This window comes from Rissa tridactyla, chromosome 10 (genome assembly GCF_028500815.1).
Source record: "Rissa tridactyla isolate bRisTri1 chromosome 10, bRisTri1.patW.cur.20221130, whole genome shotgun sequence".
Lineage (NCBI taxonomy): Eukaryota > Metazoa > Chordata > Aves > Charadriiformes > Laridae > Rissa > Rissa tridactyla.
This window is the reverse complement of record NC_071475.1, coordinates 3006046-3034040: the sequence shown is the minus strand read 5'-3', so window position 1 is coordinate 3034040 and position 27995 is coordinate 3006046. Positions and strand designations below refer to the sequence as shown.

The 27995-nt window shown below is 47.8% G+C and overlaps 1 protein-coding gene across 2 annotated transcripts; it reads left to right on the top strand.

Annotated features, from left to right (window-relative positions):
- The first annotated feature begins 333 nt into the window (after positions 1–333).
- RAB7A (RAB7A, member RAS oncogene family) lies at positions 334–20157 on the top strand. Of its 2 annotated transcripts, none has more exons than XM_054216324.1 (6): positions 334–473; positions 16026–16086; positions 17172–17298; positions 18105–18323; positions 18886–19014; positions 19189–20157. In XM_054216324.1, the coding sequence occupies exons 2-6, from the start codon at positions 16034–16036 to the stop codon at positions 19282–19284; spliced, it is 624 nt and encodes a 207-aa protein (XP_054072299.1). In that variant the 5' UTR covers positions 334–473; positions 16026–16033; the 3' UTR covers positions 19285–20157. The 2 variants fall into 2 exon arrangements, with proteins under 2 accessions (XP_054072299.1, XP_054072300.1); XM_054216325.1 differs by lacking the exon at positions 334–473 and adding an exon at positions 14892–14913.
- Positions 20158–27995: the final 7838 nt, after the last annotated feature.

Here is a 27995-nt window from a genome sequence, read left to right as displayed (position 1 = left end):
TCAGGGAGCTGTAGAGAATTATAAGGTCCCCCCTCAGCCTCCTTTTCTCCAGGCTGAACACGCCCAGTTCCCTCAGCCACTCCTCATGAGACTTGTTCTCTAGACCCTTCACAGCTCTGTTGCCCTTCTTTGGAGTCGCTCCAGGATCTGAATGTCTTTTCTTGTAGCGAGGAGCCCACGTGAGCTCCCCGTTGCGGCGGGAGGCGCTGATCCCCGCAGCCCGTTCGGGCCTCGGCGGCCCAAGATGGCGGCCGGGAGACAGCCATCACGTGACGCGCCACCACTCCCCCTCCCTCCGCTGGCTGCCGGGCGGCGTGCTGACGTCAGGGCCAGCGGGCGGGCCCCCGTGACCGGAAGTTGTCGGGGGGGAGGCGGAAGTGAAAGCGGGGAGGCGGTTGGGCCCATTAAAGCCGACCGAGGCGAGCGGGGGGGTGGCAGCGAGTCTCGGGCGGGCGCCGCGGCACACGCACCAGGTGAGGCCTTGCGGGGCGCCGGGGCCGCGTCTCCGCCGGGGAACAGGGGTGGAATCCCCTCACACCGGTGCGTGCGGGGGGGGTGGCGGCTCCGCCCCGGCCCCCGGAGCCGCCGGGTGGGGTGGGGGGGCGCCGGGGCCCCCTCCGCAGGGGTGGGGGAGGCGTTGCTTTCGTGCTCCCGGAGCGGGCTCCGCTACCGGGGCCTGGCCCGCCGGGGAAGGGCGGTGTTTGTCTGCCCTCCCGTGCCGAGCTCCCCGCCGCCGTGCCGGGCCCGGCCCGTCGCTGCCCCCGGAACAATGGAGCCGGGCCGCGGGGGTCTCCCCGGGAAAGGGCCCCTCGGCGCAGCGCTGCGGGAGTTGCGGGGGGGACCCGCTGGCCTTTCCCGAAATGCGCGTTTCTTGAGGCCTTTGTGGGAGCCTCCTCTGCGGAGAGGTTCAAAGAGGCCCGAAGTGGTACCTCCCGGGGAGGAGAGCGTATTGTCTGTGACATGTGGTGCTGCTGCAGCTTCTTCTCAAAGCCTGTAGAGGCTTTGGGGCAGCTGGTGGCCGAAGGTGGCCTGGGCTCTGGGGAGGCGCTGGGTTGGGGTGGTGAAATGCTGCTCTGGGTGGTCGGTGGATATCGCTTTTAAGATGAGCAGGCTGCCCTGGGAGCAATTAATCTGACAAAACAGGCGGCTGAAGAGACTGGCAGTTATTGCGAAAGTAGCCCTCTGCGTGTGTAAAGCCTGAGTCAGTTCTAAGAAGTATTAGAGTGGATGTTAGAAGTACTTCTGGCTGTGACTGTATAATAAGGTAAATTAAATTATAGATATGTTATTAGTCTCCAGGTATATATAGACTAATAAATATGGAAATACCTAATTGTTGTCCTTAAGACAACTGCACTGTCTTTCTTATAAGTAGAGGGATTATTTTAGTAGTAAAACATCTTAAAAAGGTTGTCTTAATCTGAAGTAAGATAGGTAATATCAGCATCAAAAAGGGTATGTCTTACCTGGTAACTCCAAACCCTTTGAGTCGAAGCTGGAATTCTCAGTATTATCTCCCTGAAAATACTTGCTGATAAGCAGAGCTGTTGTGATATGTATGTATGAGGGTTTTCTATGCATAAACTGAGAACACATGACAGAACAAAGTCCTCCCAACTGTAAGCAAGCTGTTCTTTGTTTGACAATTGCCAATATGGAAGCTTTAAAGCTTCCAGTTCTTGTGACTGGCCGGCCAGCTCTGGCCTGTGCCTAGCACTCTGTATTTTGGGGTGGGAACTGGGGCTAGAGGAAGTGGAGGATTCTCTTTTTAGGGGATTAGTACATAACCAGCTGTGCCATGGTGTTTGGCTGGCTGTGATTTAAAGGCTTACTTGTGGCTATACCATGTTCGTGGGCTGCGGTGGTACCAGTAGTGTATGATAGAAGCTGCAGCCTTGCGGTGCTTCCAGTACAGCCAGGCTGCTGGAGCCAATGTACCCTGTTCTCTCAGTAGCTGTATTTGAGGTTAAAGTGGGTGGAGTCATTTGAATATTCCGTGTTAAATAATCAGGGCTTCGTTGCTGTACTTATTCAGGAAGAACAAGTATACTTGTCTCTGTTTTTTTTCCTCCCCTCCCCCTTGTGACTTCCAACAGCTGACTGAACACATGACTTGCCCTCCATGAACTAATGAGTAGACCCACCATGCCTAGCCTGAGTCCTGAGAATCCAAAGCAGCTCTAATACTGTTACTTTCGAGTGCTGCCTTTTTTTTTTTTGGGTGGCTATTATGTTAATGCTCTACTTCTGGTGTAGAAAGGCTGTAAGATGGGGTTGATCAGACCCCTCGATAAGGAAAACTTCTAAGATCCAATGGCAGTTTCTTGCTCTCCTAACCTGCAGTCAGAAGTATAACTGAAAAGATGCAAGGAAATAGCTATGTTAAACTTCCCTCTTTCTTGTAGTGTCATGCAGTGGTCTGTGTTCTCAAATACTCTGCTAATAGTTCAACGTGGCATGCTAAGAGTTGTAGCTTAAAAGGCAGAGGTGCCAAGTTAAGAATTTAAATACCTGTGTTGCAGAGACTACACTAGAGGCATCCTTGCCCTCCTGCTAAAGCCAGTGAAGCAAACTCTGTGCTGAGTAGCACAGACATGTTACAACATTGATGAATCCCTAACTGAAAGTGGAAAATGTACAAGCTCTGCTATAGGCTCTCCTAAAATCGCCAGGGGGTGATACCACTTTGCTTGGTCTACTACCCAAAATGAATGCCTGTGGGCATGAGGGCTACCAGATTTGATTTCTGCAGCACCTTCTTAAAGCTTTTTTTTTAAGACTCTTGTGTTGGAAGGTCATGTGAACTACCTGTCGGACCAAATTTCTGGCAAAGCTTGTCCTTGAGGAAACATGACAATTACAATCAAACCATCTGTGCAAAACTATAAATAGCTTTGTCTCTAACATGGATGGGATTTTGGTCTGGCTTCTCTGTGGAAAATGAGGCTAGTTTATGTGGACCTTAACATTTGTCTGTAAACAAAATTGCTTGTGCTTGATTAGGGTGCGCTTTTAAATGCTACATTGTGAGATAGGTGTCTGGCAAGCCCAGGTTTGGGAATAAGGGCTATGGAACAGGGCACTTGGATGTTTGCATTCTTTAAAACTGATGGATGTGTGGGCACAGAGATGCTTACTGGTAGCTGTCCCTGCTGTTATAATATAGCTTCTTCTTCAGTAACTGAAATAAACTGAGCATTAGGTAAATAAGTACAGAGTCCTCACCCTGCATGCTACCGGTGTTCCCTAATGTCTTCTGGCCTTCTCAGATGTGACCTGAACTGCTCTTAAGCCCTTGTTACGAGGGCCTGATGGACCTAAGATTCCTTTGCTGAGCTGTAAAGCTTGTTGCCTTGATGGAAGGGAGTCCAGATAAGACCTTACCTAAATGCTGAATGTGGCTGGGCACTAGCATGCTTGCATTCTGCTTGTCCGACAGCAATCCTGCATCCTTCAGATGCTGAAGTACTTCATCCTCGCACAGCATTGTTTTGATAATTGCAGTTTAATTGCCTGATGAGTTGGAGTTTGGTTAGCTTCCCCCTGCAGCTTCCTAAAATGATCTCTTGTAGTTGCTGCATAGCAGTCTGCTTTCAGACGTAGTTAAGTTGTGACATTAGACTGTGAGGATAAAAGGGTCATGTTGTGCAGTGACAATCCAAACATGGGCTGAGAATCTCAAAACTCCATTAGGTATGGATAATTAATTGAATGACAATAGTTAATATACCCTTTTCAGTTCTGTGGTTAGCTGCTCTGTTGAAGATCGTATTTCCCTGTAAATGCACTTGAATAAAACTTCCAAATGAGTGCCCAAGGTCAGTGACTCCACATGTGCTGCTCAGAAATAGCCGGCAGTGAAGGGATACCCCTCTATCACATGCTTGCTCGCCGGCTTCCAGCCTGCTTGTTGCTTTTGCGCTCTCTTCGTGGGGATGCAGCGCTCGAACCTGGTGTGCTGCTGCATTTTCTGCTCGGAGGAGATCTGCCGTGGTGATGTCATTGTTGCTGTTAGCGCTGTTCCTGCAAGACTGCTCCTCCTCTCCGGTGCCAGCAGTGAGCGCTCCGTCCATGGGGGAAGCTGTGTCAACACTGCTGTTGCTAACTCATGGTCAGTAATGGGGAGGGGAGCAAGCTTGTCAAGGCCACCGGACTGTGTTGATTTGCAGCTGATCTCAAGTAGCCTTGACTTCTCTTGCTAGGGAACCTATTCCTGAGGCCATGGCTGTTTTCACAGGGCAGTGAAACTTCAGGAGGGGCCTTTGAGATAGGATTGAAGTGTAAATTTGTGGCACAGATGCCTATTTGTATAATTTAAAGGCATTTGATGTAGTGAGTGACTGCTCTTGCCCCTCCATAACTACTTAAAATACCAGCTTAAGGTGACTGATTGTATCTAACTGTACTTGTATGAGGTTTCAAGCAGAAATTCCTAAATTTGAAATTGAGTGGAGTAGATCTTTGTGTTGTCAATTAAGCAAACTGTTTTTTCTGATGTCTGTCTTACATCGCTGCATACTGTAACTTCGGCCACTTGGCAGACAAGCTGGACTAGTGAAGTGGTGGACAAAAGTGAGGCAGGTAGCTGGAGCTGCCTTCAGAGGCTACCTGTCTGGAGTACCTGGACCTTGGTTGCTGGGGCTACCAGTTTATCTGAGTCTGTGCTGAACCCTTGATGTCTCCCCAGTTGGGAAGCAGCATCCTCTTGAAAGTAACCTGCTTGGTGCTTGTCTCTCTCAAGTGGGCTGAGTCACTTGGCTCTGTAGCTTTCTTCTTCTCAGCTCCCAGACATGGATAATGGTCTCTGAGGTCCAGACTGGCACAGTGTTAAAGTGTCTCACACCCCCCAACAAGAAGATGCAGTTTACCAGCACTGCTTTCATAATCTCACCATACAAGTCACTTCAGTGAGGGTTTTCTTTTTTTTTGGTCCTTTGTGGAGCTTCATCAAGAGAATAGCTGAGCTGGTTAAGTATTGATGCAGGATCTGTGTGAGAGGTATGAGGGTATGAAGTATGAGTCTGAAACCAAGTCTCCACAGTAGGAATTCCTTGTTAGGCACTGACTCAGCTGTCATGGCAAGCTACCTGTTACACTCCCATCCTGGGACTGGTACTGAAATACTTGTCCTTCCTGCTCTGCAAACTGCATTAGCATAGCAAGAGGTATTGAGTGTGTGTAGGATCAGGAGTTCTGCTTGCAGATCAAGGTTTAGTTCTTGGACTGCAACCTGTCCCTAGAGGAAGCCTCCTCTCTAGAAGACTCATTACTGAGAACAGGACCTCCTGGAATGTATGTACAGGAGTAAGGGTTTTGCCATTAATGTTGGTCTTGTACTTCTCCGTGTCTACTTGTCTGGCGGTATGATCTCCCATCAGTATTTGTCCTGTCTCTTCTATCAAGTTCCTGGTGCTGAAGGAGAGATGATATTCAGTCTAGGATCTGAATCTCAGGTGTAAGCTACAGGGTCCAGCAGGCTTCCTGAGAGCCGTCGTTTAACTTGAAGGCCTGAACCTTGGTCAAAGTCTCCCTTCAGTCACTTGTTTCCTGCTGAGCCTCTAGGAACTGGTGGAAGCTAGCAGCCAGGAGTAGATAAACAAGGATTGTTTACCCCTGTCAAGGTCTGAGATCTGTGCTTTGCTTACTGCTGCAAAGGTTATCTAACACCTCCTATTTGTATTTCTAAAACCGAAAGCATGACAGGAATGTGTGAAACCTTAGGAAGCTGTAGACAAAACTAGAAGTTAATCTGAGTACTCGAAAAACACTGTCAGATATGGTAAAGGTCTAACAACTTTACTGTTTCTTAGTAGCCTAGCTAACTTGAAATACTTTGAATTGGTCAGCCTTATCTTCTGAACAGGAAGATTAAAAGCCATCTGCCCCTTGCACCGTGCTTGGTTTATAGAAAGTAATGGGGGAATCCTGTTCGGTGAGATGGCCTGACGTGAGAACCGTGCTGGGCTATTGGTATTCACATAGGGGTTACTGAAACTGTTGGTTGGCTCTACTGGTGGGGTGGCTGTGTGCCAAAAGGCTGACAGACATGACTGTATAAACCAGGCTGTATGGGCACTATAGCTGTGTTCCAGTTAGTAGTACAAGATTTATCTTGCTTGATTTGGCAGCTTTTCACCGAGGAGACCGTTCTGGTAGAGGCATGGCAACATGGAAGCTATACTGGTATAGCTGAAATGCTTTGCGTAGGCAAGGCCCTTAGTCAAGACACATGGCTTGTTGCCTAGTGTCTCCCAGCAGCCAGCAATGTGCTCAACTCTCCTCCCACATCCTGAGATTGTCTCCCCCAGGGCAGAATAGGGGAAGTTGAGCTTGCTCTGATAAAGGGGGAAGGGTGTTAAAGCAAGCATGCCTGTTCTTGTAACAGCTTGATCCTTGGGGAAGATCAACTGGGAACTACCTGAAATCCTGTAGGATTTGCAGTGCAACTGCTTCCTCCTGGAAGGTAAGGGCACAGCAATACTGATTCTTGAATGACAATGTAACTTGAGCCTTCAAAAGAAGGGTAGCTGAAGATCTTCAGACACTTGCTATCAGCCTGTTGGCACTCTGTATATGTCTGACCATTCCTGGAAGAAAGATATCCTGGGCCCTTCAGCTGTTGGAGGAACTGGTGGACTAAGAAATGTTGTGGCTGGAAACATGCAGCTTTCAGTGAAGCTTCTGGGGTATGGCTTTCTCACAGAGCTGTCTTCTTCTAACCCAAAGACTACCACTTCAGCAGCCCTGGCTTTCTGTCTGGGAATCCTGGTTTCATTACTGTGTTGCATTAGCTCTAAAAGGGTCTTCCTGCACTCCTGTCCTGAGCACAGCTGAAGTCTCCAAATAGCTGCTACCTGCTGTGGAGATGATGGTGATAATCCTCAAGTTGCTGAGGAGCAAAGTGATCCATCCAGGACAACTGTCCAGCATAGCTGTTTCCATTGCTGGGGACACTTTCTACACTGCCTTGGCTCAGGGCATTTATCATCTGGGAGAGCCTACATATGCTGCTGTAATCCTAAAATAAGAAGCAGTCTAGGCAAAGTCATGTTCCTGTAGACTGCAAGAAATGACCTCCAGACCTTTCCCACTGCTGCTAAGCACACCGGTGGTCTGACTAAACATGCTGAGACACATCTGTCTCGGTACTGTAAGCAAATGCATTTCCGTGCTTGTTTTGTTCCCGCTTTCAAACCATGTAATCGGATCAACGTGATATCTCCTGAAGATAAGGTGGCTGCTGTGATATCTAAACCGGTAGAGCTCTGTTTCTAAGCTTTATACCTTCCTGGATGTGGGGGTGGGGGCTAGTCCTATGTAGTTCGGGCTTATCTAGGGTAGAGTCACAATTCATAATGGCAGCTTTAGAGCAAGAAGCTTCTTCAGTTCCACATCTAGTATTTAAATGTTGTGCAGGCATACAACAACTCCGATCTGGAGAAATGCCGGGAGGTGTAACAGGACTGTGAATCAGTGAGGCTTGGACTGAAGAACTTGGCTCTGAGATCCTGGGCTTTGAGCCTGACTGATCATGTGCATCAGTGCCTCTCAGGAATGCAGTGCTCTCCAAATCTGAGCACTCACAGCCCTGACGGAGCAGCAGCTGAGCTGAGACCTCAGGCAGGGCAGACCCCTTCTCGTGTGCAAGTCCTGTGATTCCACTGCAGACACGGTTCCTACCAGTGGCATTACCTCTGCCTTCCCTGTGTTATCTGGACTCTCTGGCAAACTGTCCATTGACATATCCTCTTCCAAGGAGCTCTTTGAGCCCTTGCCCACAGCAGGGATGCACCCTAGAGCCTCCAGCTGGGGATTGAAGGTATGCCTGGGAACTACCTGAAATCCTGTAGGATTGACGATGGAAGGAGCGTCTTCCCCAGGAATGGCTCTGAAGCTTCCTTGATCACACCAAGAGCCTATTCTGCTCACAACTGTTCCAAACCTTGTGCTTTCCAGATGGGTTTCCTACGTGTTGCCCCATCATTCTCTCCCTTTAGCACTGAGCGATCCTAAGAGCATGTTATCCAGGAACAGGATGCAGCAGAGTTTGTGTGTGGGGCTGGTGTCATATCCATCTGGTAGCTAGTTCACAGGCCAGATCAGTTGTCTGTTAGCACTATGTCACACCAGTTTGGTGCTTGCATTGAAGCAGTCAATGAACTGAACTCCAAAGCCATGTGGCTGAGCTGTAGCTTGCTGCTGGTGGCTGGTTGCTGAGCTTCACTTGGTCCTAGAGCAGCTCCTCCAGCACTGGAGGCTGCAACTCCACCCTCAAAATGAGGTGGAAACTTAATGCAGACAGCTATCCTCTAAAAAGCCAATTCCTCTGGGATACTGAAACATGTTTTGAGATTCTATTTTGGTCTGAGTCATGTCAGTGTGCTAGCAAGCATCTAAAGTGTTAGGCTCTTCTTCAAGAAGGGGAAGCTTTTGGCTTGGGACTCGCAGGTTGGGGTGGGAGACACTGGACGGCGTAGCTACGCCTCGACAACTTGCAATATAATGTTTTACACAAGGTATCAAAATTAATTTGTAGCTGAGGCTCCCAGCTCCCTGAACAGAGGTAATTCCTGCCTCTCAGGGCTGGCTGGGAAAGGCACCAACTGGACAGAAGCCTGCTCCTGGTGAAACTGCAGTAAGTAGCAGGCAGCCTAGCTGCTGCTCCATAGGAGGGAACGATGAGCTGTGCTTTGAGCTCTTGGCTGGGTACCAGCAGGAGGGAATATGTTGGTTAGAACAGCAACGTAAACGTGTGGGGAGGAAGGAGGTGGAAAGCAGTTTTGAGATGCTACTGATACAGCAGCAGCTTCTGTGAAACTGTCGCAGGAATATCTTGCCAGCTGCTTTTGGTGTGGGCTTCACTTTAACTGACTGCTGCTCTGTGGTGTATCAGTGAGGCCTGAAAGCACCTCTGAGGCACCTTTGACTGTATGGACTGTAGGAGTCCATTGCCCTAAGAAGCAACCCATTTACAGAGAGCAGTTCTTGCAAGTTGTCAACCCAAATGGCAAGATGGTCCTCATTTGCTTTTTAGGCACAAAGTCAGCACATGTCCCCACTAAATGTGAGGTTTTCCTAGATGGGATCTCTGAGCCAGCTGGTGTAGCTGAGCTACTAGTGGACCTGTCATGGGAGTGGAAGAGGGTGCTGTCCTGTTTATGCAGGCCTTGTCAATGAAAGACTCAACTTGCTGTTAAAACTTCATGTGCTTCTGTAGCAGTCCTCAGTGCAAGGATGCTAGGCACTTGTAGAGCACTCACATTTGGTAAGGAAAACATGCAGCCTCTGTAGCAGACAAAAAAAAAATCAAAGGTAGACTTATTTCTAGTTTATTCCTTAAGGGCACCTTGGCACCTCTTAAGCCATGTTCTTATGAAAGTAACAGCCCCTGTTGATTGTCTTCTGGCTAGTGCTCAGCTTTTTCCCAGCTGAAAGGACAGGGTTTCTGCTCTGCTTGTGAGCCGTTGTGTCACTCTCAGGAGAATGCAAGTGAGAGATGTTAAAGGTTGATATCCACTGGTCTCAGGTAGGCATTTGTGTTGAATTGCTCAGGCTGTCACTTGTAGCTTTGCATTAGCAGACGCCTTGTTAGCAATGTCTGTGTGATCAGGTAGTTGGAACCAAGCTGCCATTGTTAAATTGTATTGGTAAAACTTGTCCCGCTCCACCTTGAGCTCCTGCTGCGGCTGGAGTTTGAGGCTTCAGTACAAAGGGTGTCTCGACCACTTGGGCACTCTGCAAGTGGGAACTGTGATCCTGGTCAACTATGGGCAATCACAGGCTGTCTGCCCTTCCTTGGGATGAGGCCTTGCATTTTCAGGATATCTGAATTGGAACAAATTCACGTGTCTACTGAAAGCCTCAGCTAAATTTGGCCTGATAAATCATGGCAGGGTACAGTGTCACCATGGGACAAGTGATATGTGCCAGTCTGGTGTGCTTGATCCTATAAGAACATAAAACATCGAGAGAGCATCTAATTTCAGTGGCTGAAGGTCTAAGCAGACATAACCCCCTGAGGTCCCAAACATGCTGGGGAACTTGCTACTTCTGGGAAGGAACTGGTTCAATCTGACTGAGATGGTCCTGAATCATTCTTCCAGCTTCAGTTTCCTTGAAGAAATGCAGAACCATTGGGGGGGGGTGTAATAAAAATAGCTCCTTGGTGTAGTACAGAGACTTAATGCTTTGCAGCCTCCCCCACGTGAGAGAACAGCGAGCAGAGGTGGTGTTTCTATGCTGGAAGCGCACTTAGCTGTGTTTCAGGATACTCTTCCTCCATTTCAGGACAGAAGGTTCTTCCGGTGTTCAAGTGTGGCCGTGTTCTGCTCAGTCCAGTCACTGTGGTGGGCCCACTGCAGCAGGTGGTATTCCCTATTGGAGTACTGCTCTGTCCAAATCGTCACTCTCATGGTTGTGTGTTGCTGCTAAAAGTCCTGTGATATAGCGGAGAAGTGAATGCTCCACTTACCAGGCGCAGCACCCAGAACAGGCTTGCAGTGCTTCAGGTTCAAATATGCCTTTATGTGGAGCACCTGCTTACTCTTGTGCTGCCTGCTGGGACATGGGAGCAAAAGTAGGTGTTTGTAAGTGCCATAGTGAGTTTACCTCTGCTTGATGCTTGTTTACCTACTGTTTTGTGCCTTGGTGTTAAATATCCCTGGAAAAGACACAAGGTGAGAGGTGTGGTCCAGTGGTCTTGCCTCAGTGTTCATCTGGCTTACAGTGGAAGATGGCAAGTGTCCCCAGTTCTTCCAGCCTCTGCATAGACATGCTCTGGTTCTTGGTTAGGATTGTGACTTGAACTGTTTAATGGCAAAGCTGAAACAGTAAGGACTTCTCCAGCAGCTTGTTGGCCGTTCAAAACTGGTAATGGGTATGCTGCTGCCTGGGGAGCTGTTGTATTCCATGGAGGTGAAATTTCCCACCCACCTCCCCAAAGCTTGCTGCTTTCGTACTAGAACTGTCCACGAGCAGTTTAACAGGATGCTCCTATCACAAGGCCTACTTCTGTTAAAGGACAGCTAATCTTAGAGACCTGGTGGGCCATCAATGCGAACTCCTACTGTTCTTTGCTTGTACCAACCAATGCCTGCATTGTGACTTGACACATGTGAACATCTCTAAGGAATCCTTAACCACTCATTTCTACTTAGAGTTAAAGCAGCTGTCTTAATCTAGCAAGTGAAAGGACAGTTGGAATGTACCCTGAAGCAACAAGGGAAGCCTAATTAGATTTGGCATAGGCTTTATTTGCTCTTACATTTAAGGAGCTGTAGCACTATGGAACTTCATGGGATGGGTTTTAACTCTTCCTTTCAGATCAGCAGTAACACTTGCAGGTCAGATATTAGTGATTCTCCCTAGCTGCTCCTGCAGACCAGCCTTACAAAGGTGATAATACTGTTGTGGGAAAGAGCATGCTATACCAGGCTTAATCTCATGAGGGTCAATGTACTGTTGATGGCTTGTTTGCTTAGAGGGATGGGCATTAAAAATTGAGTGGAAGGACTCTTGTCCTGTATTGGAGGCAGCTGTGTCATTCCTTTGGCACCAGTTAAGCCAGGAGGAGGAATGATGCTGAGTGGTCTCCTGACTGACAGCAAGTTTCTGATGGCTCCTGAGCAGGGCTAGCTGGGTGTGCTTGTAGGCTGTGTTCTGAGCAGTCAGGCAGGTGACCTCGCTCCAAGAGACTTCACACGGTGTAAAACAGAACTGATGTCTTGGATCAAATCTTAACAAACAGGTTTTTCTTCATGATATCTCTGAAAAAAGGAAGTGTTTGTTCAGAAATACTCCTGGGACTGGATGTGAGCCCTGTGTGAGCTCGCACACTGCCATCTTAAGGGCTTATGTGACTCTTACAGGATGCTGCTCTAGAGTTATTATACCAAATATCATAAAAGCAAGACAAGCTGTGTATATAATGCAAAATAGTCTTAGACTTGGATACCACTGACTCAGCACTATCACAGTTTTGATCTCAATTCAAGCTGAGCTTGCTCTTTGCAAGAGCACAGGGGAAACCCTGCCCAGCCTACATCTCAGTTTAGCTCAGTAATCCAATGCATCTTGCAGGTGTGACTGGAGGAACTCCTCAGGTAAGTGAACTGCTCCTTCGGGTATTCAAACCTGCTTCTTCTGTGAGCTAAAGCTATGTTCTTCTTGGGCTCCCTTAGTTGATTTTGTACTAGCAAGGTTCACCAGAAATGAGATCTATGTAGCTTAGAGCATGTATGCATGCTCCATTTTTGGGACACAAGGCAGTAATGAATGTACTCAATGCCATGTGATGTGAGACACAGCCTGTGTTAACAAGGGAGTAATCAGAAATTGCCTCTGACTTCAGGCAAGCAAATCTTTGAGTACTGAACCTGGCCCAGGGTTGGTTGCACCTTGTTCTACTGACACAGCAAGCGGCATTCTGTAACCAGGATCAACTGAGGTGTTTCTGAGCTTACTTGAACTGCAATGTGTGGAGGCATCCTCTGTCATGAAGATGTTGTATTTGCCTTTGGCTTAGCATGAGCCGAAGGTACCAAAATCCTTTCCATGGTGTTAAGGAGACTGTAGTAAGGCTTCACTTACAGGACCTTCAGAGAGCACTAGTGTCTTTCACTTCCAGTACCTCAACTTGTTAAAAACACTGTCTGGAAGCAAACATTGGAGGAGGTATGGTATCCTGTCCATGGAGTAGTTTGACCCTTTGGGTTGCTTCATAAGAAATCCCGGTTAAGATAATGGGGATCTCTTCAACGCATCTAGATTGAAGATATTGCTAGGACCAGTCAGACCTCTGTTTAGCAGAAATAGCTGCTTTAAAGCAGGAGCTGCTGTTGGAGACCTGCTCAGCCACACAGAACATGGCCAGGATAAGGGAAATAGCAAGGGTGGTGCTGTGGGGAGCAATTTGATGCTACTTAAACTTAGAGGGGTTTCCTTCTGTAGGAAGGCTCCAGAAGATCAAACACTGCTACTTCCTCCAAAACTAGAGACGTGGCTTCCCCTACAAAAGCAAAGTCTCTTCTTGTACTGGGTATCTCTGAATATCTCTGAAGCGTTGGTCTATTCATACCTTTATTGAGAAGAGTAGTAAGAGGGCTTGGCCTGTCAATCGACTGGACTTCAAAGCAGCATTGATCAAGCCTAGTAGAATGGGGTGGGAAACTCTAGGCAGTGTCCACTGCTGGCCCTGGCAGGACTGGAGTTCCTCACTGTCTCATGGCCCAAACCAAATACCAGGCTGAGGCAGCTCCTTCTGTGTGATGGCTCATATCCGTTGCATCACCTGGGATGTCTCACCTCTCAGTGTCTCACCTGACCAGTGTTCCTGAGGCAGTAATAGCCCTTCTCACTGATGGGGCAGCCCATCAGCTATGACAAGAAGGCATTGTCAGGTCTGACTTGGACTTCCTTCCCATGTCTGCAGGTGCCTGCTCAGCTGAGCTGGTTCCAAGGTAATGAGACTTGACAGAGCAGTTTCCCTTCCCTTCATAGTGGGACTTCGGGCCATGTTGAGCTTGGGTGCTAAGCATCCAGTGTAACTCAGTGTTGTAACTTAGAGCTCTGTAAATCCCTCCCTGAGCAGGAGAACTAATGCCAGCTTGTCCAAAGCTGCTTTGAATACCAGGAAGCAGTGAGCTGCAGCAGCTGGTGGCAAGCAATACTGAAAACACTGAGGAAAACAGAAGCAGTACATGCTAGGTTCTGGTACAGTCAGTTCAGGGTGAGTTGTTTTTCTCTGTCCTGAGGAAAACAGGCGACTCTCACACTGGACCTGAACCTATACAGATGTTTTCCAAGACAGTTCAGTGTACACAGCTGTCTTAAGCTGTTTCAAAGCTCTGCTCACTTGCTTCTTGCTCCATCTGGGCTGATTGTGCTGCAGAAGTCTCTGGCTTGGCTAGCACAAGTGTCACTTGTGCTACGTGCTTTGAAAACACAGGAGGTGCAGTCTGCTTGAAGGAGCTTACATGGTCGGGTCTCCCCATGGCTACAGAGGAGATGAGCTGTAGACTGTGGCAAGATCTTGGCAAGAGCGGAAGCAAGACTAAATGTTGGGGTTGTTGACAACTTTCAGCTGGCTGTATCTTGGCTAGTGTAGCTGGACTGCCAGTGGGATCATTGAGCAATGCAGTCCAGCATAGACAGCCTTGGAAAGGAGAGGTGTTTACACTAGAATCAACCGTCCTGTGCTGGCTTTCTGGCATCTCTTAACACCCATCTAAGGATAGCATGAGCTCTGTGGGTGGCCTATTGCTGCTGTTGACTCAACAGCCTCTGGCTGTTATCTTAACAGTGTTTCCCATCTAGATGTATCACCAGGTACATGAGGGTGGGTGCAGTCCAACAAGGTGTAGCTGTAAGTGCACCACTACCTACGGTGGCTGCAGGAGGGCTTTTTCAGCTGCTGCAGCACTTGCTGGTGGCAAAGTCTAAAAGACTGCATGTCTTTTAACAGTCAAAGCTTGAGGTGATTAAGACCACCTGCAACTAGACTCTGCATCTAGTAAGAGGCTCCTACAGCTTGGAGCATGTTAGCTGTAGTAGTGGGATGAAGCAGGTTGCAGTTATCTAGTAGCTTAGGCTGTTGCATATCCCAGGAAACGCATAGGACCGAGCTGTTCAGAAGATGCATATATCCATGTTGTTGAGAAATTAAGGCCTCTTTAGCTGTGAAGGTCAGGAATAGCTCCTGAAGAGTAGGAGTTGTGTGGTGCAATGAATGTGGTGTAGCAGGATGGGAATTTTAGGGTAACCAAGCCCCCATATAAGGGCTCAATACATAAAACCTGTTGTCAAGGGTCTTCGAACTCATGTAGCACAGCTATAACTATCTTCTGGCTCCCCTTTCTGTACAGAACCTGCAGGGTTCCTCAAGAAAAGCCGAGCAGTCCTTGTGTTGTGGACCAGGTCAGTACCAAACCAGGATCTGTAATCTTGATCAAGCCTGCACACCGTGTTTGTCCCACACCCTCCCCAGAGGTGGGGAGAAGGGCCTTATGGTAGGAAGGGCATGCTCAACCACTAATAGCAAGACTTCACACTTGCTCTCACTGTGCTAAAGCACATCCAGGAGTGTATTCAGGCCTGCTGCAGATGATGTACTTCTAGCTTCTTCTCTAATCCGAAGGAGACCTGGGAGCAAGTAAGAGTGTGGATCTCTGGAGCTCAACTCTCGCTCTCGCTAATTGGATGGACTATTAGAGGTCCATTTAGAGCCACCTGCCTATAATGTGGACTGGAGTCATGACAGCATGCAACTGAACAAACAACCCGTGGTCTAACAGAGCAATAGACTGAATGTTATGAGGTTTGTCACTCTAGCCTTACTAGTCCTTCCACCGAAGGCGAGGTGGCAGTCATTAGCTTCATGTGCTCCCAGCAAAGCTGTGGAGTCTGGTAGCAGTTTGCCTTCAGCTGGCCTCTGTGGCTACACTGTGACTGCTTCAACCACAGTGTATCCTTGGGACTCAACACCTTCACAAAGCCCAGCTGCTGGAGAAAGCTGTTGCTTCTCCAAGCTCAACCTGAAAGGCCAAGCCAAATTTTTTTTTTTCCTTCTTTTTGTGCTGGGAAACTACTGAACAGCATAAAAAAAAAAAAAGCTTGTGTGGTATTGGATGCATCTCTGCTTACATCTCTTAGTAGCATTTGTAAGAATTAGCCTGTGTTGGGAGCCTTCAGTGGGGCTAAGGGAGATGGCCTATGCTAGTATACCCACAAAATGGCCTGGGAATAGGGTCCAAAGGTACTGTAAAGGGCAAGCGCTTGGCTCATCTACCTGTTGGTATTAAGTTGCCACTACTGGTCTGACATGGCCCTGCCTAGAAAATGGGCAAACACCTGATTAGGGCTAAAGTGTAGCCTTGAATTGAAGGAGTCTGGTTTCAGGAGTGCTGGGCCCTGCCTGTTGCTGCCTCCATGCTGGGAGTCAGGTTTCTCAGACTCCAAACTTGCTGCTTTCTGCCTTGAGGAATGCCATGCTAATGATGTCTGATGGGATTGTTCCTCTTCCTTTCCAGTGTAAAAGATGACTTCTAGGAAGAAAGTGTTACTGAAAGTCATCATCCTTGGAGACTCTGGGTAAGTGGAGGAGCCTTTACGCTGCCGATCCGTGCCTGCCTGAAGCACTGCTCTTGACTAGTGGAAGCCTGGATGTGCTGTAAGAAACCAGTAGTGCTGGGAGGAGAGAATTTACAGCCCCAGATAGCTGTGTTACCTTTATAGCTTTAAGAACTTTTCACCACCCTCTGTCCTGAATGTGTTCCTGCAGCTTAATATCTTGAAGTCCTGCCACAGCAGGGGAAGTGTGGTGGGCAGACCACTCCAGTAGCAGACCTGGATAACCTGTCTGCAAGGGGGATGTGTTGTGTTGAAATGAGTGTTTCACTTAAATAAAAAGAAAATAATGAAAAAAACCAAAACACCCTAGTAAGCAATTTTAAGTGACTTCTTAAAACTCTGCCTCTGACAGAGACCTAGTTTATACTGAGCCATCTGCTTGGCTTTTGTCTGATCTGGCTGGAGGCTGCCCCTTGGAGGGAAAGGCTTTGCTCTGTGCTGTTGAGCAAGGAGTCCGCTGTTACAGGTTGCTTGCCATGCAGGCTGTAACCTGACTCCCACGACATAAGGCTTATTTATACCACTGTGCCCTGCAAGCTGTTGATCAGGGAGTGTTTCTCAGCCACAGAGGGGGCATGTGAGCCTCTAAGCTGGTTCTCTGGGGAGGATCTCCACCTCTGGGTGCATAGCAGATGTGTATGTGAGCTGTTGCCAGCTGACATTGTCTGTTCCTCCGCCTCCTCCTTTTGCAGAGGCTGAAGATGACTGTTTCTGTTGGGTTTCTCTGGAGCACTTCATCTTCTTCCAAAATTGCCCTCATAATCATAATGTGAGGCATACGCCTTACCAAGAATCAGATTACTTACAAGGCTTCTCAAGATTGTAATCCTTCGTATCCTTAGGTAGCCAGTGTTCTTACTCAGCATGTTGCCTCAACATCTATTGCTGTAAAAGCCCCTTCTTGCAGAGGTCGTCCATTTTCCCTGGTTGAAAGGCCAGGAGGCTATGGTGGAAGGCAAAGGGCACTGGGATGTTCCAGTCAGGGTGGTTAATTCAAACACTGTTGTAGAAACAGCCTACCTAGTCTTTTTTATCTCTCTGTACAGGGTGGGAAAGACATCGCTCATGAACCAGTATGTGAACAAGAAATTCAGTAACCAGTACAAGGCTACGATAGGCGCAGACTTCCTGACAAAAGAGGTCATGGTGGATGACAGGCTAGTGACAATGCAGGTAAGGAGTGTCTGTTCCCTGCTGCAAGGGATGCCTGGCTGCCTAGACCACACTTGTGTGGGAGTATCTGCTCGAGCGTAGTCCAGAGCAGTGCGGGGGTCGGTGTACTGGGAGTGAATTTTGTTTGCACTGAACTGCTCTTGGCCGTAGGTGCTGCTGGGCTTCTTTACAAATCTGTGCATGGGCTGAACAAGGGAAGGCAAAGATCAGTTTGGCCTCAGCTACGAGCAGCTTTGCCAGGCCCAGTTTAAAAACCAGCATTTGTTACTGCCAGTAAACTAGATCATGTTAGAAAGACGCACTTGTCTGGTGTTTAGGAACTGGAAAGGGCTGTGAAAAGGACTCCTTAGGTCAGCTACTCGTGCTGCCTTGAGTCCTGTGGGTATAGCATTAACCTGCCAGTCTGCTTATGTCTCTAGTATCTGAAGCTTTCATCTCTCCGTGGTGAGACTGACTGCAAGGCAGCAAAAGCCCTGTTGCAGCCATTAGAGGAGTGTTTGAACTGGCCTGGTACCAAAATGCACCCAAGCACTGCAGGAAGGTCACCTGCTGACCCTAATACCTAAGTCCTGCTTGCCCAGAACGAGGATAAGTCCCTTGCTGAGGCTGAACACAAAAAGGGTTAACTTCTGGGTGTTTCTGGCTCTTGATACTTAGTGCCTACAGAAATCCCAAGCCTTCAGGTGCTCCTCTCTGGCTAGCTGGGGGCTGTAGATGCCTGGTGGGGAGTTTTGAAATGAATGCCCTAAGTGTGGACTGACTGTGTCGTAGTAGAGCTAGCTCATCTGCCCTGTCTTTTGCTCCAGATATGGGATACAGCAGGACAAGAACGATTTCAGTCTCTGGGAGTTGCCTTCTACAGGGGAGCGGACTGCTGTGTGCTGGTGTTTGATGTCACGGCCCCCAACACATTCAAAACCCTAGACAGCTGGAGGGACGAATTCCTCATTCAGGCCAGTCCAAGGGATCCTGAGAACTTTCCTTTTGTTGTGCTGGGAAACAAGATTGACCTAGAAAACAGACAAGTGAGTACTGCGGCTTGCTAGCCTCCTCTTGGGAAGTTGCTGGAGCGGGAGACCTTGTCGGAACACGGGAGGGTTATCTGAGAAACAGGAGTGGGAGGTGCCTGAGTGCGGCTCAGCTGTTGTGTGCCACTGGGGAAGAAGAGGCTCTCCTGCCTGGAGAGGTCAAACCCCTGAGCACAGCATGCTCCTGCCCACTGGTGGAAGGATTGCAGCAGCTTCCTGAATAGATGCAAGGAGAGAAGCTGGCTCTCCTTTTCCAGAATTGCTGAGAGACCCCTATGGGATCAAGTCTGTGCTCTGCAGATGCCTGAGCAGTCTGTGCCCTGTGGTCTCATCTTCCTTCGGCGTGGTGCTGCTTGCCCCGGGGATGAGTGTATCTGGTGGTGGGCAGCAGTCGCCAGTGCTCGGTATCAAGGCTGTAGTTTTGATGAGGTCAGAACTGCTGTCTTAGCTCAGGCTGGATATGAAAGATCTCTGTCCTCACCCTGGAAATAAAAAAACAAACAAAAAAAAACCCTTCCTGCAGAGCTGAAGGTGGTGACGCTGCTCTCTGTCCATCCAGGTCACCACAAAACGGGCGCAAGCCTGGTGCTACAGTAAAAACAACATCCCCTACTTTGAAACCAGTGCCAAGGAGGCCATTAATGTGGAACAAGCTTTCCAGACGATTGCACGAAATGCACTTAAACAGGTAGGGAGGGGGCCGGTGGGTGCCCTCTGCTGGTGCTGGTCCTGCCTGCCGAGCTTGGCTCCTTGAGGGCCGCCCTGGGCTCTCCAACGGCTTTCCCCAGCCGAGAATGGCTCCTTGCATGCTGGGAGCTGCCTGTGGAGCCGTGGCACTAACTCCTCCCTTCTCTCCCACTAGGAAACCGAAGTGGAGCTTTACAACGAATTCCCCGAACCCATCAAACTAGACAAGAACGACCGAGTGAAGGCTTCTGCGGAGAGCTGCAGCTGCTGAGGGGAGAGGGAGGGGTTGAGCACAGTCCTTCACAAATGAATATCACACTTAGGCCTTCAAACACACAGCCCCTCTTCTGTGTTTAAAATGAAATTTAAAAAAAAAAATAATAATTTCCATCTCCAGCTGCCAAAATCCACCCAATCTCCCATGAGCATCTGTGAGTCCCGCACTTCAGAGCTCACGTCCCTGCACCATCCACATCACACTTCATGGTAACAGACCTTTCTCTTAGTTTAAAATGGAAACTCTTATGTATGTTTGGAACTGAATCTAATTCCAGGTGTCCAATGGAGAGAAACTGTTTACAGGTAAATCTGTGTAACAAGTTACATACATTTTTAACTGTCTCGTGTTTTCCCCTGTGAAGGCTGCAACTGGAAAGGCTGATTACCCATAGTTTCATTGCAAGCTCAGCACTCAGTCCAACTAGGTTGAGTTTTGTATGTATCTCTGTTAATGCTTGTTACTTTTAACTAATCAGATCTTTTTACAGTATCCATGTATTATGTAATGCTTCTTTAGGAAAAAATCTTATAGTACATGTTAATATATGCAACCAATTAAAAAAATGTATAAATTAGTGTAAAATTCCTGAATTTACATGTTCAAGTACTGAAACACAGATTGTGTAGAAAGTGAGGAGGACACTTGTGAACTGCAGCGTGTTGCTACAACACAAAGTCCAGATAGAGGCAGTATTCTGTACAGTAGAGATGAACTATGTAAAGCCTTCTTGTTTTGACGCCAAAAAGGCTTCATCTTCTGGAAAATCTGTCTGGCTTCCTTGTATCTAAATTCTCAGATTTGCATAACAGCATTGATATGCACACTGGATTATTGGATTTAAAATTAAATACTGCTATGAAATGACCTCATTTGTTCACCTCCCCTACTGCTTAACTCCTAACATCCTGGAGCGAGTGTGAGAAGGAGCCAGAGCTGAGGTGTCCCGGTGGCTCTCTGTGCTGTGGAAGGAGCTCCTCTCCCACCTGGGTTGTGGTAGCTGTTTCTCGATGAATGACCTGGACTATGAATCTTCCCTTTCTTCTTACTGACTGCTAATCTGGATTTTTGGTATGGAAAATCTTGGCAATCTAGTCCCTTTCCTCTCTTCCTTTCTTCCTGGTATTTGTTCTTGCGTTTGTAGCTTGCTTAAATGGAGCCCTTCTACCTGTTTTCCAGAGGTCTACATTCTAGTACGTAGGCTGAGCTCTTATGTAAAGAGACAAACATGATGCCAATAAACTTAACAAGAACAAACCTTCTTGTTTACTCCTGTTTCTGACTCTCTTTTTTTCCCCCTTCACTAACACGCTCTCTTTTCCTCTGTCTAGTCACCACTTTAGCAAGCCAGTGCCTGCTAATTGGAGGATGTTTGTGCTTCCTCCTCATTATGAGGTCTGTGCCTTCCAGATTGGTTTTCAAGAGTGGGTTGAGCAGGCTCTGTTTGCTCGGCTGACCCCAGGCTGTAGTAGGGCTGCTAAACCCTCTGCTTCTCTTGAAGCTGCCTGCAGTGGCACTAGGTCGGATGGCTCTTCTGTGAGCACGGAGTCCTTCATCCCTGTCCTGGGCATGTGAAAACCTTTGTGGAAGGATGGAGAGGAGGGAAGTGCTGTTACAGCTCTTGCTCCCCTCCTCTGGGGAAGGTTGGTGAGGAGAGCCGGCTGCACCCTTCCCAGCTCAGCGGTTAGGTGCTTCAGCCGGAGGAGAAGCAAGGCTGGCCTGGGGTACCTTAGAGTGAATTAAGGACCTTTCCTTGGTCCAGCCTAGTCAAGGTTATGCCTTTAATTTCTAGAAGCTCTGGGCATGGCCCCGCGCTTGCCAGGCTGAGCTCACTACCGCTCTGCCCATGGGAAGATGGAAAACAAAGTATAGAGAAATGAGGCCAGTTATTTCAAGAGCCTTCTAACAGTCTTTGTGCTCTATATCCTATTTTATGTCTTTGTCCTATCATGCTTTCCTCTCACTTGACTGGGCTTATGCTGTCCACATCACTTTCAAATAACTACTCTGCAATAGCAATGTGTCCTGGTGGGACCACTTTCCTGTCTGCGTCTTTTTGGAAGACTTGGGCCTTCTCCTCTCCATTTAAAGCATCACCCTGCGCTGGTTTGCTGTGGGTGCGGTTCTAGGGTGGAGAAAGCCAAGCTGGGGGAGGGGGGAGCAGTAACTACAAAGTGATGGCTTTGGGGAAAGGGGAGGGTCTTAACTCTACACCTGCACCCTGCTGCTTTGGCCTTGGGTGGTGGAGCTGTGGATGAGCCCTGGAGAGGCTGTGTTTAATGTCCTCGAATATACTGTTAGAGACACGAGGCCAAGGGGGTAGGACAGCCGTGGAGCTCCTTGCCATGGCATGTTATAGATGCTGAAAGGGAGGATTCCATTTACCACCTACAAACCGATGTTCTTGCAGATGGGAACACAATATAAATGCACACAAACGTACAAAAACCAGCGCAGGAGGCGAGTGCTGTGGGAATTAGCGCCCTGCTGTTACACTTGGGCTGATGGCGTCACAGATGGGGACTGGTGTTCCTGCAAAAATTGCTTATCGTCCCTGTGCTCTGGAGGAGCCGGCTCAAAGGGCAGGGTACCACTCCTAGCAGCAGTGAGGCCTCATGGCTCTTCCTTCTGTGCTGACCTTTTTGCCTGTTGAGTTGCGGCGATGGTGTTGCTGGGCGAATTGCAGAGAAAACCTGGCCCTGGAAGAGGCTGAGGTGTTCGGACGAGCTCAGGGGCTGGTTTTGCTCTTTGCCCAGGTCCTGGCCGGGCAGGAGGGAGAGAGCTGAAGAAGGAGGCTGGCTGGTGCGAGGCGAGGCGATCCACAGGCGATACCAGCAGCCAGCGCCCTGAATTTGCGAAGCGGTGTGACGCTGGCCCCTTTTCAGCGGGTAAAACCCTGCGAGGTTGCGGCAGGGCAGCCAGGTGTGGGGCTTGGCTGTGGCTGCCGAGGGCTTGGAGCCGCTTGCCAAGGCAGCTGTGTTTGGCGAGGCGCTGGCGCAAACGGCAAAGCTGGGGAATCGCGCAACCGCATCTCCGCTGCCGGGGCTGTGCAGGGGGAGAAATTACAGACCGGCCGCCGGCGCACGGAAAGCAGCAGCACGGGGATGCCGAGCTGCGAAGCCCAGGGCGGGAAAGCTCGGTGCGTGCCCTGGCAGCGGCACCCGGGTGGGCTTTGGGGCTGGATACCCCGCCTGCCTTGCAGCCCGTGGAGAGCGGGAGACCCTCCTGCCAGCCCCGTGCCCGCTGGAAGAGGCCACGGCGGGCGGGCAGGGTGCCAGCCCCGTCCCCGCGCACCTGGAGCCCCAAACGGCTGCCGCCGCCAGCACCCACATGCGCACCGACCCCATCCTCCATCCCACCCGACACCCACCCCTGGGGGGGAAAAACCTGTGATGGAAGCACAGGCATATGTTAAGCAATCTGTGGGTACGCAGAAATATTTTTAGCTGGACACCTCTGTGTGCGTGTGTGTGTGGGTTACGTATTCAAACCCAGCTGCGGAAGCAGGGATGCGCACGTGTATGTGGATGCATGGAGACACGTCGTTTGTGAGGCAGGGAGCAAAAGAGCAAGCACGAGAGCGCAGACAAGGCAGCACGGACACGGCGCGCGCGCGTGTGTGTCGCTATATTGTACGTACGCGGACGCACAGCCCGCGGCTCGAGACAGAGCGCGAGGGGGTTCAGTTACAGGTTGCCATTCACCAGACGCCCGCGGTTGCAGGCCTGCCCATGTGCACACGGGCAACGGGCAGTATTTCTCCGTACACCTGTATTTTCAGAGAAAGAGGAAAAATTACCTCACACGTACAGACGCCTACACCCATATATTTTATTTATATAATTATAAAAAAGCATTTAATTATTTATTTATAGATATCGATATACCCCCCCTACAAACATTTGCGTATGCCCATGTATTGTCTATCAGCCCGTATATAGAGAGACAGAGATGATCATACACTCTCAGACGCATTTTAAATTATTTTATACTTACACGCTGGTATTTGTACAGCTGCATGTGTGGCTTTTCTCCCTCTCCGTCTACACACGCAGATACCACCCCATATTTTATATTTTTTTATATTTACACACTTTGTCTTTACACACTTTGTACTACACACTTTATCTTTACACACGCTGTGTGTGTTTTATATACATTTTTAGATACATTTATATCTTATTCATGTATTTCTGTGTGGTGTATATACATAAACAGGTCATATACGTGCGGGTGCGTGTGTCTGCAGTTTAGCTGTGCTGTTTCTGTGAGAAAGAGAGGGGGAGGGAAGGGGGGAGGCGGGGAGAGCAAAATGAAAGAAAATACAGACACGGAAATAAATATTTAAATAAATTCGATGTAGAGGGGGATATGGGGACAGCTGCGTGCGAGTTGCGGGGGGGGGATGACCGGTTCCCTTGTGCTCTCTCTCCATATACACACACAGAATATATATCAAGATTGATACCACACAGACATATATATATATATGCATCCCAGATATTACATATGGGGCGGAAGAGATCACAACCTCACACACACACTTATCCCACATGCATTATTATTTTTTTGGGGGGGGGGGGGCGGTGGTGTGTTTCTAACCATTCTCTGTGTAGGTCTTTTTCTCTCTCTCGGGGGAGGAGGGGAAGACAGAGGGAATGATAGAAAATACAGACACGCTCACAATTAGTTACATATATAAGTCAAGACTCAAATAAAGTATGTAGGCAAATATATCTGTGTGTGTATATATATATATACATATATATGTATATATATATATATATACACACACACACACACAATATACAGACACATCTCAGGAGAGAAGACTATGTGTGAATGGCTCTCGCTCACTTTGTGTGTGTATATGGCAAGAGAGACAATTGCGTATGTATGCGTGCATGAACAGCTCGCTAAGTATAGACGTATATATTGGGGAGGGGGTATATATATGTGTGTGTGTGTGTGTGTGTGTGTAAAAAGCCCTCACGCTCTCCCCCTGTATATATATGTGTGTGTGTGTGTGTATATATATATGTGCCTATAGACAGATTAATAGAGAAGGGGGGAAGGGTTGGGATAGGGTGTGAACATGGCTCTCAAACTATATATGCCTCTATATATGTGTGTGTGTGTGTGTGTATATAAAAAAAGAGATTTTTTTTGTTTGTTTGCATGCATGCAAACAGTCTCTGTATATATATGCACATATGCGTGTGTGCATGTATATATCTCTCTCTCGAGAAGGCATTGTGTGTGTGAGAACAGTTCTCTGACCAGCTCTCAGTATATATGTATATATGATGTATATAGGCAGGGGAGAGATGGGGGGAAAGAGAGAGTGAGAGACGCGCTACCGCTTCCCCTCCCCAATATCTAAGTATATATGTGTATATATACATATGGGGGGGTGGTGTACAGCAAGAGTGATTCGTGCAATTGTGTGAGTGAACAGCTGGCTCTCTGTATATATGTATGTATATAAATATATGTGCGTGTGTGTGTGTATAGAAAGAGAATTGTGTTAACCGGTCTCTGAGTGTATATACATGTAGCGAGCAGTGTGTGTGCCTGTGAGAACAGCAGTCTCTTTACATATAGAGAACGCGTGCATGTGTATATGCAGATATATATATATATGCGCATATACATGTATGCACATAGCAAGAGAGGAGTACTGTGGGTGAAAACAGCTAAGTATATACATATGTATGCATACGTATAGAGAGAGAACTGTGTGGTTTTGTGTAAACAGTATGTGCTCCAATTACGTATGTGTATATAGAGAACTGCGTGTGAACACTCTCTCTGTGTGTACATGTGTGTATATGCGCATCTCTAGATTCATATATAGTAAAAGACAGTAGTGTGTGTGAGAACGGCTCTTGCTAGCTCTGCTTATGCTTAGGCATACAGAGAGAGAATATATAGAGATACATACCTATATATGCATATGTTTATACACCCCAGAGATTATACTTGGCCAGGGGGAGAGTGGTGGAATGTGTGTGTGTGTGTGTGTGTGTGTGGGTGTGTGGGGGTGTGTGTGGGTGTGGGTGTGTGTGTGTGTAGCTACAGCAAGAGTGAGAACGTGTGCGACCAGCTCAGTCCTGTATATATGTATCTATACATACAGCAGAGCGCGTGTTGTACATGCATTTGTGTGCAAACAGCTCTCCGTACAGCTGTAGATACGCAGTTTTCTATATGTGTGTATATATGTGTGTGTATATATACATATGTATGTGTGTGTGTGCATGCTGAGAGAGCACAACGAGAGTGTGTGTCTGTCAGAGAGCAGCTCTCTCCCCCCATTCCAGTGTGTGTGTGTATATATATATGTGTGTATATGCATATGTGTGTGTGTGTGTCGGGAGAGGCTATTTTTTGTGTTTAAACAGCTCTCCCCCCCTTTCTCTATACAAGCATACATCTGTGTGTATATAAATACAGTGACCTCTGTGTGTGTGACCACCGCTCTGTATATAGGTATATATGCGCATACGTACAGCTCTCCCTCAAGAGACTGTGTGTGTGTGTGTGTGAGAGAGAGAGAGAGACCGGGTCTCTTTCTCATTATATATGCATATATGCATATTTTTTCATATAGTGAGAGAATTATCTGTGTGTGTGAACGGCTTTGAGTGTGTGTCTATATATAAAAAAGTACGTATGCCTATATATGTATATTTATATATAACAAGAGAATTGTGCGCGTCTCTCTCCCCCCCAAGTATACAGTATGTATAAATATATAGTGAATGATGTGCTTGAGAATAGCTCCGTGTGTGTGTGTGTATGTGTGTGTATATATATTTACAGCATACATGCATGCGCGTGTGTGTATGCATATATGCATATGGGGGAGAGCGGTGAGAGGGTGTGTGTGTGAGAGAACAGCTCTCTATATACACAGATGACTATATATATGTGTGCGCGTGTGTGTGTATATATATAGTGCAAGAGAATTTGTGTGTGAACAGCTCTCTCCCTAAATATATACGTAGAGAGAGTTGTGTGCGCGCGTGTGTGTGAACAACTCTGTATAGCATATACATGTATAAATACAGCAAGAGAAAGGAGTATCGTGTGTGTGAGAACAACGCAGTATATAGATGTATATGGAGAGAGAATAGTGTGTGTATAAGCGGCGCTAATTATATATGTCTATATGCATATATAGAGAATTGCCTGACCAGCCTCTCTGTGTATATATGTAAGTATACATGTGTGTGTATATATATATATATGCATCTGAGTACAAAGAGACAGCATTGTGTGTGTGAGACACTCTCGCTCGCTCTCTACGCATGTATATCCATACAGAGAGAGAATATATACACACACCTCCGCAGACACTTATGCACCCTAGGGATTGGCCGTGTATATGGGGCAGGGAGAGCCAGAGAGAGCGACAGAGAGTGTGTGTGTGTCAGAGGGACTCGCTCTTGCTCTTTTCCTCAAGTCTATATGCATACATCTCTATATAGGGACAGCAAGAGAGAGACTATTGCGTGCAAACTGCTCTCGCTCACTCTGTGTGTGCATGTATATATGCATATAGGGATGTATATAGCGCGAGAGAAGTATGTAGCTATAGTATATAGAGGTATATATGCAAGTCTGTACATTGAGGGGGGTAGTGTGTGTCTGTGTGTGGAGTATCGCCCGCTCGCGCTCAGCGCGTGTGTGTGTGTATATATATATGTGTGTGTGAATAGAGAGAGGTCGAGCGAGAAGAGAGAGTGTGAGAGAGAGGTGTCACCCCCGTGTCAGTATATATGCATACATGATGCTTACATATGTGTGTGTGTATAGTGAGACTATCGCTTGTGTGCTTGAGCAGCACGCGCTCTCTCATCCCCCATTTCTATATATGCCTGAATATGTGTGTGTGTATATATATAGGCATATATAGCGAGAGAACTGTGTGTGACCCTCTCATGCTGTATATATGCATATATACCAAGCTAGAATTGTGTGCGAGGAGTGCGTCTCTATATATGTTCATAAATGTGTATGCATATATGCCCATATTGCCCATACAGCAAGAATAATTCCGTGAGAACAGCTTGCTTTCCCAGTATATGTGTAGAGATGGATAGACAGAGCGTGTGAGAGAAGCGTGGATGTATGTGACCAGCTCTGTTTATGTATGTATATATGTATATGAAAGAGAGAGAGAGAGGGGTGTATGTGAACAAGACGCGCTCTGTGGCTATATAAGTATATATGTACATATAGGGAGAGAACGTGTGTGTGTGTGTGTGTTGGGGCTATTTTCTCCCACCCTCTGAGAAACACACACACACACACACACACACACACACACACAGAGCCCCCACCCATATAATTTATTCAAGTATTTATATCTTCATATATTTACACACGTGTTCTGTCCCCTACCGCCTCTTTGGGGGGGAGGCAGAGGGAGCGCTGGCACAGACACCCCCGCCGTGCCGTGTCGCTCCCTGTGCCAGCGGCACCCACGGCCACAGGGACACGCGTGAGAGTGTGGCACTGCCCGGGCCCCCTCTCGCACCCTACCTCCCCCCGTTATGTATTTTATTTAAATATTTATAAGCTTATGTCAATACTTTAAGAATAAATACCCAGGTGTTTATATGCATGTGTGCGCTTGCATTTCTTTTAAATTTACATATAGGTATTACAATACATAACAACGCCACAATAATATATAT